General features: G+C 37.3%; 1 protein-coding gene across 4 annotated transcripts; it reads left to right on the forward strand.

Annotated features, from left to right (window-relative positions):
• The first annotated feature begins 3,084 nt into the window (after nt 1-3,084).
• On the forward strand, nt 3,085-18,329 carry LOC101738086 (low density lipoprotein receptor adapter protein 1). 4 transcript variants are annotated; one of them, XR_009976294.1, is made up of 7 exons: nt 3,085-3,542; nt 11,663-11,836; nt 12,520-12,625; nt 15,504-15,678; nt 16,150-16,209; nt 16,862-17,402; nt 17,914-18,329. XR_009976294.1 is itself a non-coding variant. In XM_004926243.4 (6 exons), the coding sequence occupies exons 1-6, from the start codon at nt 3,494-3,496 to the stop codon at nt 16,940-16,942; spliced, it is 645 nt and encodes a 214-aa protein (XP_004926300.1). In that variant the 5' UTR covers nt 3,085-3,493; the 3' UTR covers nt 16,943-18,329. The 4 variants fall into 4 exon arrangements, 2 of the variants coding, with proteins under 2 accessions (XP_004926300.1, XP_062531260.1); XR_009976289.1 differs by having other exon boundaries at nt 16,862-17,393; nt 17,907-18,329; XM_004926243.4 differs by having other exon boundaries at nt 16,862-18,329.
• The last annotated feature ends 42 nt before the right edge of the window (nt 18,330-18,371 follow it).

Below are 18,371 nucleotides of genomic sequence, written 5' to 3' on the forward strand. Positions count from 1 at the left end.
ATGTACAGACAAGCTTGTGAGAGTTGTGAGACTCCTCCATGACGAGATGCAGAGTTGTGTCGTTGTAAGCGCTGATCAGTCAGAGTTTTTCCCCGTTACCTGTGGAATAAAACAAAGGTGTGACCTTGCACCTACATTGCTCGCATTATATTTGCAGTCGTAGTTCAGGAAATATAACAGAGAGCCCCTGAAGGAATTCACATCATCATGATCATTTCAAAGCCAATTACTAATATTTACTCGTAGTGGTAAATCTTTTAGTTTGATTTAGGCGTGAGCATAGATTATACACTTAATAATATTTGAGAGGCGTAAACTTTTGTTAATTACGCGTCATAATATATAGGTACATAATAATATGAATAATAATAACAATATTTTTTTTTAAATGAAACTAGTTTTCCTACTAGATGGCGCATTAATTGTTCTATCATTCAACACGAGATGGCACCCTCAGTAGTCCGGTGCGATTATAACAATTTTTTTAAGTTTTAAGAGTGATATTTTGACCCTTAAATATTTTGTGTCGCATCCTTCACTTCTAATGTTGGACGAACGTCGCTATAATATTGAGGGGTAAGGAGCCAGATAGGAGGATTTAGTAGAAATCTCCGATATGAAAGCCGTCATCTAGGATTTTCATTAACATTTTAATAAATACCTATACTGTCCTCGTGGGCTAACATAGACGGCTCAGACTTTGTGCATGTGGTACCGAAGATGGAAACTTAGGTATCAATAATAACAAAAGCCTAATTGTAGAAAATCCGTACCGTATCCGTATACGAAAATAAATTATCAAATACTTTTCACGTTCCCGATAGCGTAAAAGTTAACTCAAATTTGTATGGAGTTGGAACGTGTTCCGTAAGAAATGGCACAACAGCAGAGCGGCGTAAGAAATGTTATTTGGATCATCATCATGACTATGTCTGTCTATTGTTCACTGCTGAACATACGCCTCTGCAACTGGTGTCCAGCGCGGCCGGTCCGTTGCCACCTGCATCCAACGTGACCCAGCGATTTTCACCAGTGTGCTTAGTGCGAGTTTTTTAACGTTCTCGATAGCGTAAAAGTTAGCTCATATTTGTATGGAATGGGATCGTTTCCCTACGACCCTCAGACACAGCCCACTGAGTTTCTCGCCGGATCTTCTCAGTGGGTCGCGTTTCCGATTCGGTAGTAGATTCTGCGAAGCACGGCTCTTGCTAGGGTTCGTGTTAGCAACGTCGTCAGGTTTGAGCCCCGTGAGCTCACCTACTAGTTAAGGTTACGCTGAAATAGCCTCCAAGGCTACCAGCTTAGGTAGGAAAAAAAAAACAAAAAAACTTCCCTACGTTTGCCGCTAGGGGCACTGTTCCAACTGCATACAAAATTGGGTTAACTTTTACGCTATCGAGAACGTTACTAAACTCGCACTAAGCACACAGGTCTTCGGTCCATCTGGTAGGTGGTTGTCCCACACTGCGCTTGCCAATGCGTGGTCTCCATTCGAGGATCTTTCTGACCCATCGGCCGTCCGATCTTCGCGCTATGTGACCTGCCCACTGCCACTTCAGCTTGCTAATCCAAACGGGCTATGTCAGCAACTTCAGTTCTTCTACGGATCTCCTCATTTCTGATTCGATCTCGTAGAGAAAGTTATTTGGATTAAAAATATTATTTGAAGAACAAAAAAAAGTTCGTTCTTGTTGCATTTGTCTTTTAACACATCAATACAATTACGGGGCAACAGACATAATATCAATACACACCTAGTCTGGCCATAAATACTGAGACAAAGGAAAAAAAAATTCTATTGCAAATAACATTTATTACTTTTACAGTGTTTTAGTTTAATACATAAATATAAAACAATTTAAAGTATAAAAAGCTTATTCGAAGTGGTCTCCATTGGCTGCAATACAGTCCTTTAAACGTTGAGGCCAGTTATCAATAGAAGCACGCACTCTTTCCATGGGAAACATTTTCACTGCCAATCGTACGGATTGTTTTAGGGACTCCAAATTATAATGGCGTTTAGAGGAAGCCGTACTCTCTAAAACTGACCATAAATCATAATCCAGCGGATTAAGATCGGAACTAGACGACGGCCAGTCTTCAGCTCTGATGAAGTCCGAAACGTTCGTTTCCAACCAAGACTGCGTAGACCGAGCTTTATGACCTGGCGCCGAGTCTTGCTGGAAGGACCATTCTTGATTATTGAACATGGTGTTGTTAAGGGGCTTCACTACCTTCTCAAGAATGGTATCTTGATACACTTGTGCCGATGTTTTGATACCTTTTTCACAAAAGTATGGCAAACCATCACTGAAGTCGGATACTGCCCACGTTGCACTCTGTCGACTAATTGGGAAGCTTCCTTAGAGCTTTGAGCATAAATACGGTCATTTTGTTTGTTAAAATGTTGCTCAATTGTAAAAATTTTCTCATCCGTAAACAAATTTTTTCTATGACCTCCCTTTGCGTACCGCTTCAGTACTTGTTTCGATTTTACCACCCTATTCTATTGTAAATTATCAGTTAAGAAATGACCAGTACGTCTCTTATAGGCTGCAAGTCCTAAGTCATCTTTTAAAATACGCGGTACACAAACATTTTACTAATACTAAGCGTATGGAGAGTTTTAAAAATTGCATTTGGCTCCATACCTACTTTGTGTAATGCAATCAAAGCGATTCGGTTCTCTTTATCACCTCACTCCATTTTAATATCGCAAAATATTATACAATGTATTGGCGCTAAAATGAGAAAACTCAATGAGCAATCATATAAAAATGACAGATTCCAAATTCAAATGTAATATTTGTTTATTTTTAATTGTAACAGTATTTATGGCCAGACTAAGTAATTTAAATAAATCCACTTTATCAGCATATTTAAAAACTGTAAAATTTTATTGATTAGTGGGCTACTGTATTTAGATATTCAAGTAAAACCCTTAGAGGTTAATATAACATTACATAATGTCAAAATTTGTATGTATTTAAAGATGTATTTTATTTTTCCTCGTCATTTAGAGGTAGATATTGTCTATTTTGATAGATGTGTCTTTGTTGTTGGTTATATATATAGAATTCCGCAACATAATTTTTTTTCAGAATTTCCCTATGACAAACCAGTTATTACCGTGCTTATTATGAAAATTATACCTGCCTATTGACTGACTTGTAACCAATGCAAATTATGTTTCGGTGCGAAATAATGTGTACTCTCCTTTTTCAGTTATGGATCGTTGTAGTATTAAAAGACTGAATGATAAATTAAGAAGTAGTATAGCTAAGTATAAACTGTGAGAACAAAATGTAAATCACAAGCATCATAGATTATATATATATTAAAATACAACAGTCTACCGGAGCGAACAGACATTAATGTCTTGCATGTTACAAATAGAGGTTGTGAGTTACAAACTCGTCTACGCGAACAGTTTAGTCTGTACAACGCGCTGGAAGAGGTCGCTTTCAGCAAAGAGCAAAGTAACCAAGTGAAAATGGCAACTTTGTTAAGAAAAATGTGGAAAAATCATTCGAAACACAAAAGTGAGTACATATTATTTATTTATTAAAATAATATTATTTATTAAAAACTTGAGATAATTTGCACTTTTAACGTTTTAACTAAAACCGTGTGGTCTAAAATAGTTTTTTTTTAAATCTAAAAAAAAACATATTTTTTCTGATTTTATATTATTTTAGCAGCTGGTTATAAATTATATAGATCATAATTCTATTACTAATAAATATATATAAACGTGGAAATATCATCTAGGTAATATAAAAGGTCGTTTATTTTTCTTTTCTGTCGAAAAATTCCAAGGTGTAAAAATAAAAAATTCTAAGATAATAATGTAATAATAATAAGCTATAAATTATACATTTTTGCTGACGAATGCAATTTTGCTTATGAATTTAACGCAAATTAATCTAATATTTCTTTATTCATTTATTATGATATAAATATTTCAAATACAGACTAAATTAACAATTTTTAAGTGAACCTTCTTTTTTAATAAAATAGTATTCGTAGTTTATGAATTAATAATAATTATATCGATCAGTAGCTGTTTATTTGGGAATATTATTATTGTATTTATTGTTTGTTTTATTTAACATGAAAAACACGCTAAGATATGATATCTTCGGTCGTAAGTTATTTGAGTTACCAGATAGCGATGTCTCAACGCTTCGGCATAAATACAAACAAACAAACAAGCAATCAAACGGGCATTTGCTGGTAGTAGGGTGTATTGTAAGCCCGCATGGGTAGGTACTACCAACCTGCATATTAAAATATTACTACCATGAAGTAGTCATGCGTTATATGTACTGAAATTTAAATCCGATGTCTCCAGTGTGCTGAGTGAGAGCTTTTTAACGTTCTCGATAGCGTAAAACACAACTCAAATTTGTATGGAGTTCACCCGGTGATGGTCACAGGGCGACCTGAGGGGGTTGAGGCTACGCCGCAAGCTACCGTTACTCTAGCGCGCTGACACCAGGAGGATGGGACGACGCGTCGGCGGCTGCCCCGTCCTAGGGGTGGCACCGCGAGTCTAGTTGTAGTCACGGCGGGAACCCCCTACTCTGACCGGCTTCTGACCCCGGACGGAGATCGGACGTCGGGTGTAAGAGTACAGGGCAGTCGTTTAGTACGGTACGGCCCTAAAACATCCTTGGTCCCGCGGTCTGCTCCCAACATCTGCAGATCGTCAAGTCCCACATACTGCTCCAACTGCATACAAATTAAAATTAACTTTTACGTTAGCGAGAACGTTAAAAAACTCGCACTAAGCACACAGGTGGGTGGCAGCGCATTCAGATTATAATGTTTATGTGCCGTGTGCGTTTGCGTGTGGTCTACGCACTAAAAAAAAATTACGTGTACTTTTCCATAATACTTTAGAATTAGAGATAAGGCATTTTGTTGTAGATTGTTGTCACAATAGATTATTCACTAATTTACAATCTAATGGCTTGCTTTTGAACCTTATTGTTCAGTTATTCTATACACTAGACAAGAGGTATAGTAATTGAAGTGAACGGGGGCGAATTGCCGAAAAACATGAAAAAAAAGATTCTACCGATAACATGTACAAGATAGAACAAGTAGTTACACTCAGACCTAAATACCAAATATCTTACATTACGATATTGACCCCGTGATTCATTATCGAAATCGGAAAACAAGACGGTCTTACCGTATTTTTTCTGACAATAACATCACTCGACATTTATTATTGTTTTGATTTGACAAGATATTCCGCGAACCTTTTTTTGATAGGGGGAAATTTGTTGGTAAATCGCGTTTTCAAACCGAATATATCCCTCTAAATCTCGAGCGAGCTCCTAAAACGCCTTAACGTTAGTAAGTATTGTGTCTACTCGCCTGGCATATAATTCTACTTTACTAGAGGCGAGTTTAGGCTTTGCTCTCTCAGGTTGAGCCTGTCAGTTCAACTACTAGGCTGAGCGTAGCTGGAATAGCCCCTTACGCTACTATCGATTAGATAGGGAGAAAACATTTCTTTCAAATACTAATCCTAACACTGGACTGCCGTTCCAAATTACCTAGAACTTCCGTGTGGTTTTGCACAGCAACGACTTGTGGGATCGTCATTGTTCTCAAATTAATGGATGGCCTGGGTGGATCGTAGAGGGCGTTGTGAACCTTTTTTAATTTTTTTATTTTACGATTGAAAGATTACTGGTGGCCCGGAGGCCTTTCCAGTTTCACCAGGACAGGTGGGCGAGCAAAGGCTCAGCCTGGAGGGGCGTTGTGAACTGTGGTATCAAGAGCGGATCTGGTCGACCGACGCATTGGGCTGCAATCTCGAGGCCTTTTCCCATACTTTTCACAACGCCCTCTACCGCCAGAGACAAAAAGAGTTAGAGATAAATCGTGCGAGAGAAAGTGATACACTAGAATGGTCCTGACCCTCACCATTGGGGAATACCACGTACGGAAGATTAGGTGAATGGAGCGTAAATTGAGTACCTGATTCTGTCCTACTGTTGATTCTACAGGTATAGTTTCAAGAAAAAGTTATTTCTGGGTGTCATCACAGTACCTTTCGCTATGAAAATTGAGCTCAGCTCACTGAGTTTCTCGCCGGATCTTCTCAGTGGGTCACGATTCCGATCCGGTAGTATTTTCTACGAAACACTGCCCTTGCTAGGGCTAGTGTTAGCAAATTCTCTCACGTTGAGCCCGTGAGCTCACCTACCTGTCCGGCTGTAGCTGGAATAGTCCCCTATTCTACCAGCGAATAGGTAGGCCAAAAAAAATAGAAATCACTAATTTTTCGTGCAACCATCGCTTCTTAATCATCCGTACTAGATATCTTCTTTCCCCTTGAGAGTTTGAGTTAATTTCCTTGACGGTATTTCCTGTGCATAACGATATGCTTTTCTTCAGCAAGGCTTGACAGTAGTCTGTAATTAGAAGTATTGTGATTATGCCAAAGCGGATGGATGGCAACGACCACTTTCTTTCGGAGCAGCATCGTTTCTTTCCAAGACTTCTAACCAGTTTTAGCTGAATGGGGGAAGCGTCATTATAAGTTCCAAGTTCGGTAGACCACCACTCGATAAGGCGGTGTTCACTCTGGTATGTAGTTTCACTCTAATTAGAGCGGAATCAGGAGCTCTCTTAGTGTCATGTTCGTTTAAAAACTACAGTGAGATTCTAGTTTGGCTTTATAGCATGTACCTAATACTTTATATTTTCACAGACCAGTCTATGTTTATGAATGTTTAAGTATATTCGATTATTTTTTTCTTTAATGCGTTTTTCACCTCACTACGTCTCTCTGTCTTGCGCGATTTTGAAATGATCACTCACCTTATATAATAATAATTCATTTATTTATCAGATAATAATAATCCATGAATGAAAAGAAAAGAAAATAAGCAAAGAATAATAACAGAAATGAAATTGAATTTATTTTTATATACCAATAGCCAGTGTTCTATAAAATGAAATAAAATATTAACGCTGCATTCTTTAACACTCGTCGCTGCCGGGTAATTGCCCTCATCTACCGTACGATATGAAGTCTAAAGGATAAGACGCCCAGTGTATGAATATAGGATTACGATGTGCTCTCCAATGCCCACAGATCACAATATAAACACCGTAATGTTAATTTTACGTACCTACTTAAGATAAACAAGTTTAGTAGCAGTATAGTTTCTATGATAATAATTAAACTAGCATGAGGATCTAATGCAATACGTAACTAATAGAATAAAATAATAACCGTTATAACACAAGATGTGTAGGTTAAGATGATGTGTAAGTAGAATAGGACGACAGTCCGTTTCCAAGCAGAGTATGTATGGCATAGATAGAGCGCAAAAAACTAAAGCGAGAAAGTCGCAAGCTGTTAAATCTTATTAATGTCTTAAGTGCCCGCCTATTGGACATACCATAAATCACAATATTTAAAAAAAACATCGAATCTAATCCTCTTTAGTGTTTTGTTTCGTTCGTTCAATTTAGACGCTGGTTGACAATCCAAATGCGAAAGAAAAACATATCGCGCTGTCAGTATTTAAAAGTTAGAGTATAATGGTAAGATCCAAGATCCATATCTATCTTCTATATATATAAAAACGAATTGCTGTTCGTTAGTCTCGCTAAAACTCGAGAACGACTGGACCGATTTGGCTAATTTTCGTCTTGAATTATTTCTGGAAGTCTAGAGAAGGTTTCAAAGGTAGATAAATATGAAAATGCTCGAAATTAAATAAAAATAACAATTTTGTTTTTCCTTTGATGTCCCCCCCCCGTCGGACGGATTCCTTTTGTTTGTTTTAAGTTTATTTTATACAAAAGCTGCCGGGTCAGCTAGTAATTTATATTAATGGCTTCCACGTTGTTTGAATTTTACAGTATTGGAAATATATGAGCGAAGTAAGGGGAATGAGAGGGATTAAATTTTAAATTTGTTTTATTGGTCTAGAGAGAGAGGATCGTATTTTTCGGCACTTTTCGTGTTTAGTGGTAACCTTTACGTGGCTTTTGGATAACTACGCGAACGCCGCCACCCACTTCAAGATATGAGGCTGAATATTCAACAAAATTACGATAAAACGTCTCTAATATGTTTGTAATTAAGCGGCAGTTGATTCGGATATTAAATAGGTATGCGATATTGAGATTAACATGTAAATGTACCCAAGATAAAAAGTTAGGTGAGGATGAAGAGCGGATGTATGTACTTAAGTTATTTTTTATAAAAGACATTGTTGTGGTACTAGAGCTTAGATAAAATAGTTGTTTAAAAAAACACCACCCGGAATATATAATAGTAACTAGTAGTGTCAAGTATCATCAAGTAATCAAGTGTCTAATGGCAAACGTTTGTGACGCAGCGCGACGGTCTCTTGCTATTTCCCTTTATCCACTATTGTAAACAAAAACAAATATAACTTGCAAAATCTCAATACTAATGTTGTTTTTCTGTAAACGCAATAGCATGCATATGTGCCTTGTAGCGGCGTGCAAAAAAATATTATTTTAAATTTTATTAAATTATTCATTCTTAAGAACGTCTTCAGTAAGTTTTTGATTTGAATACGAGACAAACATAGGACCGAGCTTACGAGAAAATGCGATAGACTAAGTAGTTCTGAAGAATTTATTTCTAACTGCAAATATGTTTTTTTTTTGCACTACACTACTAAACGCTCCATAATTCGTTTGCTTCAGGCTTCAATTAACCATTTTGTATTGTGGCTGTCTCACCCTTTAAATCGGAATTATTGATAGTGATTACCATACCTGTGAATTCAGAGAACGCTACCACCAGAAAAAATCTCGTGAATAGGTAGACTACTACTTTACTAGGTACTAATTATTTGGTAATAAGTGGTCTAATTCGCTAGTAAAATGGCTAATGCGCGTGATTACTCGACGGTATTTGATTCCCACATCGGGCAAATATTCGTGTGATGAACAGTTTTGTTTTCTCTTTTCCTGGGTATTAAATACATTTAAACGTATTTAAGTAATGTATGAATGTATATATGTCTCTGGTTCCCATAGTACATACAGGGAACCATAGTTTGGGACTAGTTCACGTTAAGTTATTATTATTATAACATCATTATAATATTACGGGTTGAAGGCATTATTTTCAACAAAACCTTGAGAGACCCAGAAATAAATAAAATCTCTAAGATAACACAGACAACGTAAACAAAAACGTTTTATTACATGTTAATCGCGTCGGATGACTGATTCTTGTGTCATAGGTTCAACTTATTGCGCCTAATACTGAACTGCGACCCAGTTAACTATCAACACTGTCTGGCCTAGATAACCATGGTTAAATGCGACGTTTGCTTATAGGCGTTTCGATTTAGACGCAATGAATCAATGTAAACAGATAGATGATGGTTAAGTAACAGGGACGTCACTAGACTATGTTTCGTTTGGAACCTCTGGGTCTGCGGAGGGACTTCGGTTCCCTCTGTATTTTGTACCGTATGTTCCATGGGGAGTGCTCTGAGGAATTATTCGAGATGATACCGGCATCTCGTTTTTACCACCGCACCGCCCGCCACCGGAGTAGAGTTCATCCATACTACCTGGAGCCACTGCGGTCATCCACAGTGCGCTTCCAGAGATCTTTTTTGCCACGCACCATCCGGCTATGGAATGAGCTCCCCTCCACGGTGTTTCCCGAGCGCTATGACATGTCCTTCTTCAAACGAGGCTTATGGAGAGTATTAAGCGGTAGGCAGCGACTTGGCTCTGCCCCTGGCATTGCTGAAGTCCATGAGCGACGGTAACCACTCACCATCAGGTGGGCCGTATGCTCGTCTGCCTACGAGGGCAATAAAAAAAAATAAAAAAAATGTCGTAAATTTGGCACTGTTGCTTGATCTCTCCGATCTAGAAAAAGACCCAAGATTAGGGGGAAACATGTAGTGCTGAAGGAAGACGGAATGCAATGTTACTGACGATGATGTCGAATACAGATCGAAAAGAGGAGAAAAATAAGGAAAGCTGACCCCTTCATCACCGTGTGGGATGACTAGCTAGGAAGAGAAAAAGAAAGAGAAAATCAATGTAAAAATATGAGTGTATTCATATTCATTCAAGTTACGTAGTTTGCGTCTGATGACCGAAAGTTTGGTTTAATTGTTATTATGAATAGTTTAACAAGGTTAACGCATGTCGACGCCAAAGGCAAACAAGAATTACACGCCAGTTGAAAGATGTTTTTAGGCTTTAATTATGGCTCCAATTCGTGAGTGTGTATATTTATTAGTTGACAATTTTTTAAATATTAATAGCATGGACATAACAATGAGTTTAACGTTGATAAATTAAAAGGAAAATATATGATTAAAAACAATAAAAATAAAAACGCCGGCACAGATCTCTTATCACTAACCAGAAATAGGTATCTAAAAATTTGTATTTCTTAATTTTTAAATTACGATTTCCATGGCATGGTGGTGGTACCTACCCGTGCGGCCTCACAAGAGGTCCTACCACCAGTAATTAAAAAAACACTAAAATCGGGAAACGTTTTGTATACTATCCGTTTCAATTGTTTGTCCTGTGTCGGGCGAGTATTTTTTATTTATTTACTGTAAGCCCTTTGATATTTAAGCAATCTGTTGTAGGAACAGCTTAATAGCGGAGCTGCGTAATAAGTGCACAAGTGTAAATTTATGTGGGTCAGACGACGTAGGATCGTTAGTGGCGAAATCTCTTTTATCAATTTAGTTGAACGTCACTAGAGGATGCAGAGGTCGGTTATTCGAACTTGACCTAATTAGAGTAGAGTATCAAATCGTGTGATGTTCGCAGTGATGGGTTTACGCCTAGGCCTGTGAGGCCCGGGCTCAGGGTGGCATGATATGAGTGGCGGCAAATTTTTTGAAATGTCAAAATTTCAGAGACGAAAAAAAGTAAAGACTTAAGTAGGTGTTTGAAATGAGTTCAGATTAATTTTCATTAAAAATAATAATTATAAAGTTATTTTAAATTTAAAATAAAGTATTTAGATTAGAATGAATAAAATTTATTCTAACATTAAGGGCGGCGCGATAAACAGGTCCTTGGGCGGCATTAAGCCTAAATCCATCACTGGATGTTCGGCCTGCTGTCCGAAAAAAAGTTAGAGTAGAGTATGCCAATATAATAATTAAATCAAAATCGTAAAATTGAATCTCATGTTTATTTAATTATTATGTTTGTTTCGGATGTTTAGAATACTTGAGTGATCGTGGTTGCGAACGACTAAGGCGTTATGCGTTCATATTTGAATATCGTCTACTTTTCTATAAAATAATTTACGAAAACCAGCCAGATACAAATAGTATATAAGCCAAAGAGATTTTATTACATGTTCATACATACTATAATGCGAAAACACGTTTTCCCCAACCTATTATAAGCTTGTGTATGTCAAATACGAGGTAGTTTCTGTGTAATGTTTGATTTACTGTATTTTTTATGCATAATTAAAAAAAAAATAGCATTCTGCACTCCTTCTCTATAAGTGTAGGAAATTTCATACTCCTCCCTCCGCGCAATTTTCGTAAAAACAAAGTTTTTGCTTCACGTATTAACATTTGAATTTCTATTTTGACAGGAGCCTTAGCAAAAACTCTATGTTTGATTAAATGTCGGTTCTCAGAATTGAGTGAAGAATGGGCATTAGCTGATTGCGAAGGCGAGGGCTGGTGGCGCGAAGTCCGAGATCCGAACAGCAAGATGGACGTCCGCTACGCCGGCTCGGCCCCGGTCGAGCGAGCCGCTTCAGCCCCCGCCACCGTTATTGGTGTACGCACCGCCTTACAGTCTGCCAAAAGTAAGCCACTTGAAAAGTACATCGTTTACGATTCTAACATGTCACAGGGTAAAAATAAAATGGGTACAGAACCTTTTACCAGAAGACGGTCCTTGACCTCTAATTTATTTCCCTACATTTTTTTTGTTTAAGGGATTTTATGACCTGGTAACTAAGACCTTTTAGGTCAAGCCTTAATTTAATTTATATGCTTATTTTTATGAAAAATGATAATATGAAGTGAAACGAAATGAAATAAAATGAAATGAGATGAGATGATATGATATGAAATACAATCTCAGTAAAATGGTGGTCATTTACTGAGACTTTTATAGTGAACTTTTTGGAGGATTTCGAGAAGTTACGTTCGGCAGCTTTGTTTGATTTTCCCACATTTGTGCACTTTCACAGATACTAAACAGTTAATAAGCCACCGTTATTACATATTTAAACCTGAAGAAACACTAAATAGAGAAAATAAAACAAATATAACAAAAATAAAACATATATATGAAAATAAAACACGAACTTAGTGTTACCATAATTTTTTTTTGGAAATTGTCATTTTCTTTTCTTAAAAATATCAAACACTTCGAACAAAAGTAGTAACAAATAAATGTAATCTAAATCTTATGATGCCAATGCTTATAGTCGAATTTCAATCTTCAGACGAACATTAATCATTGTAATTGTTTTTATTGCAGCCCTGAAGAAGAAACCTCAAAAAGTTAACGTCGACATCAACATAAAAGGAATCATTGTGACTGACGCCGAAACAGAGAATAACGTATTAGCGGTTTCCATTTACAGGTAACTCATTAAAATTAACTTAAATGTACTAGTTTCGTTGGCTTTCCCGGGTCTTAGACACGAGGAATTAGAACCACTTTTTACTAACAAGCTGACATGAATAATAAATAAATAAATATTTTAATAACAATCACGCCACGTTAACTGGTCCCGTGCTAAGTTCGTAAAGAACTTGTGTTACAGGTACCAGATAACGGAAATAAATTATGTAAGATTTTTATTATAAACATACATATATTTAATATTTAATATACATCCATAACCCTGGAAAAGACATTTATATTTATTTGTTGTATACAAATAAATATCTTCCCTTGGCGGGATTCGAACCCGCGACCCCCTTGTGTAGTGACCATGTCACTTACCACTACACCAGACGGCCGTTAAATTAGGCCGAGGAATTAGAACCACTTTTTATTAACAAGCTTTCAATGTTTTGACTTGTATCTAAGTAACGCAAAATTTTCCATCGTAATTTGCGCTTACTACAGGACGTTCGAATGATTTGAAAATTTACATAAGTGTCAAGGACCGATGTTAAAACAACAATTTTATTACTTTGTCCTGATATCCTGACCCCAGTAACGTGTTTTTAAACTAAGCTCTTATGCGATTCAATCTGATAACAAACGTTGAATATTACCGTATAAGTAATTCAAATTAAGTATTTATGTTTGACATTGGAGTAGCACTAGCCGTAATAGTCTCTGTGTTACGGATTATTTCTTTGAAAAAGATGGTGTAACATTGAGTCCAAACCATTCCATCCTGTTTCTGTCTTTCTGTTTTTTTCCCCTACATATTTGCTGGTAGCCTAAGAGGCTATTCCAGATACGCAAGGACGGGTAGGTGAGCTAACGGGCTCAACCTGAGAGAGCTTGCTAGCACTAGCAGATCCTGCCCTAGCAAGAGCAGTGCTTCGCAGAATCTACCACCGGATCGGAATCGCAACCCACTCAGAAGATCCGGCGAGAAACGCAGTGGGCTGTATCCTTGGATTAGTTCACTCGTCGAAATCTTCGTCGTAGTCGACAAACTCTACGTGGACTGTGACCGGTGCTTAAGGGTCCTAACAGCACCGAGAGTGAATCCGGGGGACCCGACAAGACATGTTTCACGCGACGCACGGCAGCTTTGCATTGCCCCGTCGCGGACGGATAATTATTTCTGTCGTGAAGCGTTTTTACTGGTGGTAGGACCTCTTGTGAGTCCGCACGGGCAGGTACCACCACCCTGCCTATTTCTGCCGTGAAGCAGTAATGCGTTTCGGTTTGAAGGGTGGGGCAGCCGTTGTAACTATACTGAGACCTTAGAAATTATCTCAAGGTGGGTGGCGCATTTACGTTGTAGATGTCTATGGCCTCCAGTACTCACTTAGCACCAGGTGGGCTGTGAGCTCGTCCACCCATCTAAGTAATAAAAAAAGACTGTTTTGAAAATTTTATGATACCATTTGAAAAAGTCAACGACTTTTCATTGATAACACAGACTCTCGTAGTGGCTGTTGTTCATAATACATAAGAATTTATTGCAAAAATAATTGCCACATAAATCGCGATAAATTAATTGTCTATAAAACGTTGTATCTTAATGAGTTTTATATTGATTAAAAAATAATTAACAATGCAATTATTTAATTTTTTTTTAAATTAATATTTCTTTAATCATAAAATTATATTTGGTTAAAACTGCAATAATGTAAACAATGTTGTTTTGTTTATTTATTTAGTGCAGTTTTTTTTTATAATGTAACCGTTGAACCAAAACATTTATAAGGGACTAGCTGACCCGGCAGACTTTGTAGTGCCTCAATCTATAAATAAAAGACCAAAACTTTTGTATAAAATAAACTTAGAACAAACAAAAGGAACCCGTTCGACGGGGGACACATCAAAGGAAAAACAAAATTATTATTTTTATTTAATTCCGAGCATTTTCATATTTATCTACCTTTTAAACCTTCTCTGGACTTCTACAAATAATTCAAGATCAAAATTAGCCAAATCGGTCCAGCCGTTCTGAAGTTTTAGCGAGACTAACGAACAGCAATTCATTTATATATATATATATATAGATTAATGGTAGATTAAGTAGTAGCGTTTTAGTAAAAGCTACGAATCGCTCTAACTAAGCCATTATGGAATATCAGCATCCGGAGCAGTATATCCGATCCTGTGGACCGAATGGTAAATAGTCGACGTCCCCATAAACACTTCATTACGGATCCTTCCGATGCATTAACGGTGCTTTTAGGTACCTCAAGCACCGGTCACCGTTCTCGTCGAACCCGTCGCTTACGATAAAGGGCTCGGCGAGTAAATTAACCCACAGACACAGCCTACTGAGTTTCTCGCCGCATCTTCTCAGTGGATCATGTTTTCGATCCGGTGCTAGATTCTGCGAAGCACTGCTCTTGCTAGGGCCAGTGTTAGCAACACTCCGTTTTATTACCTTTCGAGCTCACCTACACGTTCTTTCTTAAAATAATTTTTTCTACCTTGTCAGGAAGAGATCGCTCTTAGTGATAAGACCGTCCGCAATTTTTTGTATTTGTGTTTTATTTTGGTGTATAATAAGTATGCTACAATAAGTGTCTATTACTCTTTGATTTAGTCATTAATTGAAATATGATATGTATGTATGTATGTATGTTTGTATATGAGATGTATGGAAATGGTAGTGCAAGGTAGAGGGGGAAGAGGTCGACCGAAGAAGACATGGATGGAGTGTGTGAATGACGATATGAGAGAGAGAGGAGTGAGTGTTGAGATGACGGCTAATAGAAGAGAATGGAAGAGAAAAATTAGCTGTGCCGACCCTAGTGGGATAAGATGGAGAAAAAGAAGAAGATTAATTGAAATATATTTTTTTTTCGTAGCATCTCGTACTGTTCGGCTGACGTGGCGAATTCTCGAGTTTTCGCTGTTGTGGAGGGAGCGAAGGGAAATGATGAGAACGATTCACATATCGTCCATGTGTTCGTTTGCTCTCAAAGGAAACAAGCACGCGCTCTCGCTCTGTCCTTGGCACACGCTTTCAATGACGCGTATCAGGTAATTTTTAATTACTTTTAATTATATTTAATTGTTTAATACCCATATTGATTCCTGAGATGGGTAGGTGAGGTCACGACCCACCTGGTGTTAAGTGGTTACCGGAGCCCATAGACATCTACAACGTAAATGCCGCCACCCACCTCGAGACATGACATGTTCTAAGATCACAGTTACTACAGTACAACCACTGCCGCCCATCCTTCAAAGCTTATTGCAAACATTATTGCTTCACGGCAGAAATAGGCAGGGTAGTGATAGCTAATCTTGCGGACTCGCAAGACATCCTTTCACCAGTATTTGAAATATTAGATAGTGTCATTATATCGATTAATATTAGATAGTGTTATTCATTTTTAATCATAGTTGTTATAAGTACACACTAAATGAAGCTTCTCAAATAAAAGATTTGAAAAAAAAGTTTTGGTATTAAGAAAGTCTCCTTTTAAAGTCTGGCAACATTTATTTCAGTTATGGCAAGCTAATCAGGCTGGCTCTATGAATTCAAACGCGAAACGGACAGCACCTTGGGTAAGTTTTTTATTATTAATCACTCACTCGTATACTTTAAGGTCCTAGAGATTCCTTTTTTTCCTATTTATTTAGTAACCTGGAGGGGTTATTTTAGATTCACCGAACTATATAGTAGGTTAGCTCGCGGGGCTCAAACCTGACGTTGTTGCTAACACGAACCCTAGCAAGAGCCGTGCTTCGCAGAGTCTACCACCGGATCGGAAACGCGGCCCACTGAGAAAATCCGGCGAGAAATTCAGTGGGCTGAGTCTGTGGGTTAATTTACTCGCCGAGCCTTTCGTCGCAAGTGGACGGGTTCGAAGAGAACGATGACCGGTGCTTGGGGTACCAAAAAGCACCGTTAGTGGATCGGGAGGAGCCGAAAGGACGTGTTTTGGACGATGTTGACTGTTTACCATTTGGTCCGCAGGATCGCACTAATGATCTTTGTGACAAAGGAATATTTTATGTTCAATTACCATAATTCAACGAGTTTCTGGTCTGATTGCACATTTGACTTGTTAGATTTCCTTCAGTGGCGCTCGGGCAGTTAGGAAGCGACTCTCGATTGAGTCTTCAAGTTCTACCGCCGGTCCAAAACGAAATGCCTACGTGAAATAAGAAGTCGCTCCATCCCATAAAACGAAATCACCCAAGTTTATATTTCTAGGTCCGATTCCAGGAAGAATCAGACGAAGAGATTGACGAAGAAGATTGGCAGTCACCGGCTCCGCTTGTCACTTTCGCCTGAATCTCCTAATGATTTCCCAATGCGCTTTGAATCATTATCTTATTGTTTTTAATATATACATTAGCCATCATAGCTTCATTGTGTTTAGTTAAGGTAATACAGAATTAGGAAGTTTAGAATTTTAGAAGATTTAGATGTGTAATTATGAAGCTTTCAGTGTGCTTCTTTGAACTTTAGGCTATGATACGAATATACAACACAAATGAGATTCAGGTATGTTTCAAGGTGGGCAGTGGCGTTTGAGTTGAGATGGGAAGTGCGTCGTGATTTTGGGCTCCGGTTCTCACTTAACTCCTCCTTATGGGCTGTCGCTCGTTTGCTCATAAAAATGTCTCTTTCAGTGTGCTCCTAGTGTGAGGTTTTTAATTTCTCGATCGCAAAGTTAACTCAAATTTGTATGGAGTTGGAACAGCGCCCCTAGCGGCAAAACTCGCACTAAGCACACTGATTCGCTTTTAACGCATTCACGACTTTACTGGCGATTGGGATCGCGGTTTCAACGAAGAAATTAATAACTCAACTCTTTTAGAAATATGATAAAGATAATATTTTTAAGTGATTTTATGACCTGGTAACTAAGACCTTTAAGTCATGTCTTATTTTAATTTATATTCTTATTTTTATGAAAAATGATAATATGGAGTGAAATGAAATGAAAATGATTAATTTGAGACGTTAATCAACTGGGATGAAATTAAATGAAATGCGATGATATGGAATGAAATATAATTAGTAAAATGGTGGTCATTTACTAAGATTTTTTCAGTTGACTTTTTGGAGGATCCCGAGAAGTTGCGTCCAGCGGTTTTGTTTCATTTTCCCACATTTGTGCACTTTCACAGATATTAAACAGTTAATAAACCACAGTTATTACACATTTAAACCTGAAGAAACACTAAATAGACAAAATAAAACAAATCGCACAATTTCACTCCTCGCGTTCCCGCCAAAAAGTCCGATAAAGATAATAGGGCATATTGAAACACAGATTATTTAAAAAACATTATTTCCTATTTTACTTCTACATATTTGTCTATGATATTTTAATGTTGCTAGATTTATAAAATTATTAAATGTATTCGAATCAATTCAAAATAAAAACAATGAAAATCTTTTTACTTAGTAGAGATGGTTACAGTATGAATTTAAGCACTTTACATACTTATATTAAGGGATTGTCAGAAAGTAGTCAAATTTAATTTTGATGAAAGAACCATTCGTTCGATGTACTCTATTTATTTGTTATATAAATATGAGGAGGGTATATTTAGGTTAGTGTTAAGTAAATTTATTTGTAAAGTTAATTTAATTTCGTACTGACGAAGATTACAAAATGTAGATCTAATTCGACTGATGCTCCAAAATAAATTTTTCAATTATGTAATAATATTGTGTTTTTTTTCTGAATGGTTTGAATTTGTCTGTATAA

The sequence above is a fragment of the Bombyx mori genome, chromosome 3 (genome assembly GCF_030269925.1).
Source record: "Bombyx mori chromosome 3, ASM3026992v2".
Classification (NCBI taxonomy): Eukaryota; Metazoa; Arthropoda; class Insecta; order Lepidoptera; family Bombycidae; genus Bombyx; species Bombyx mori.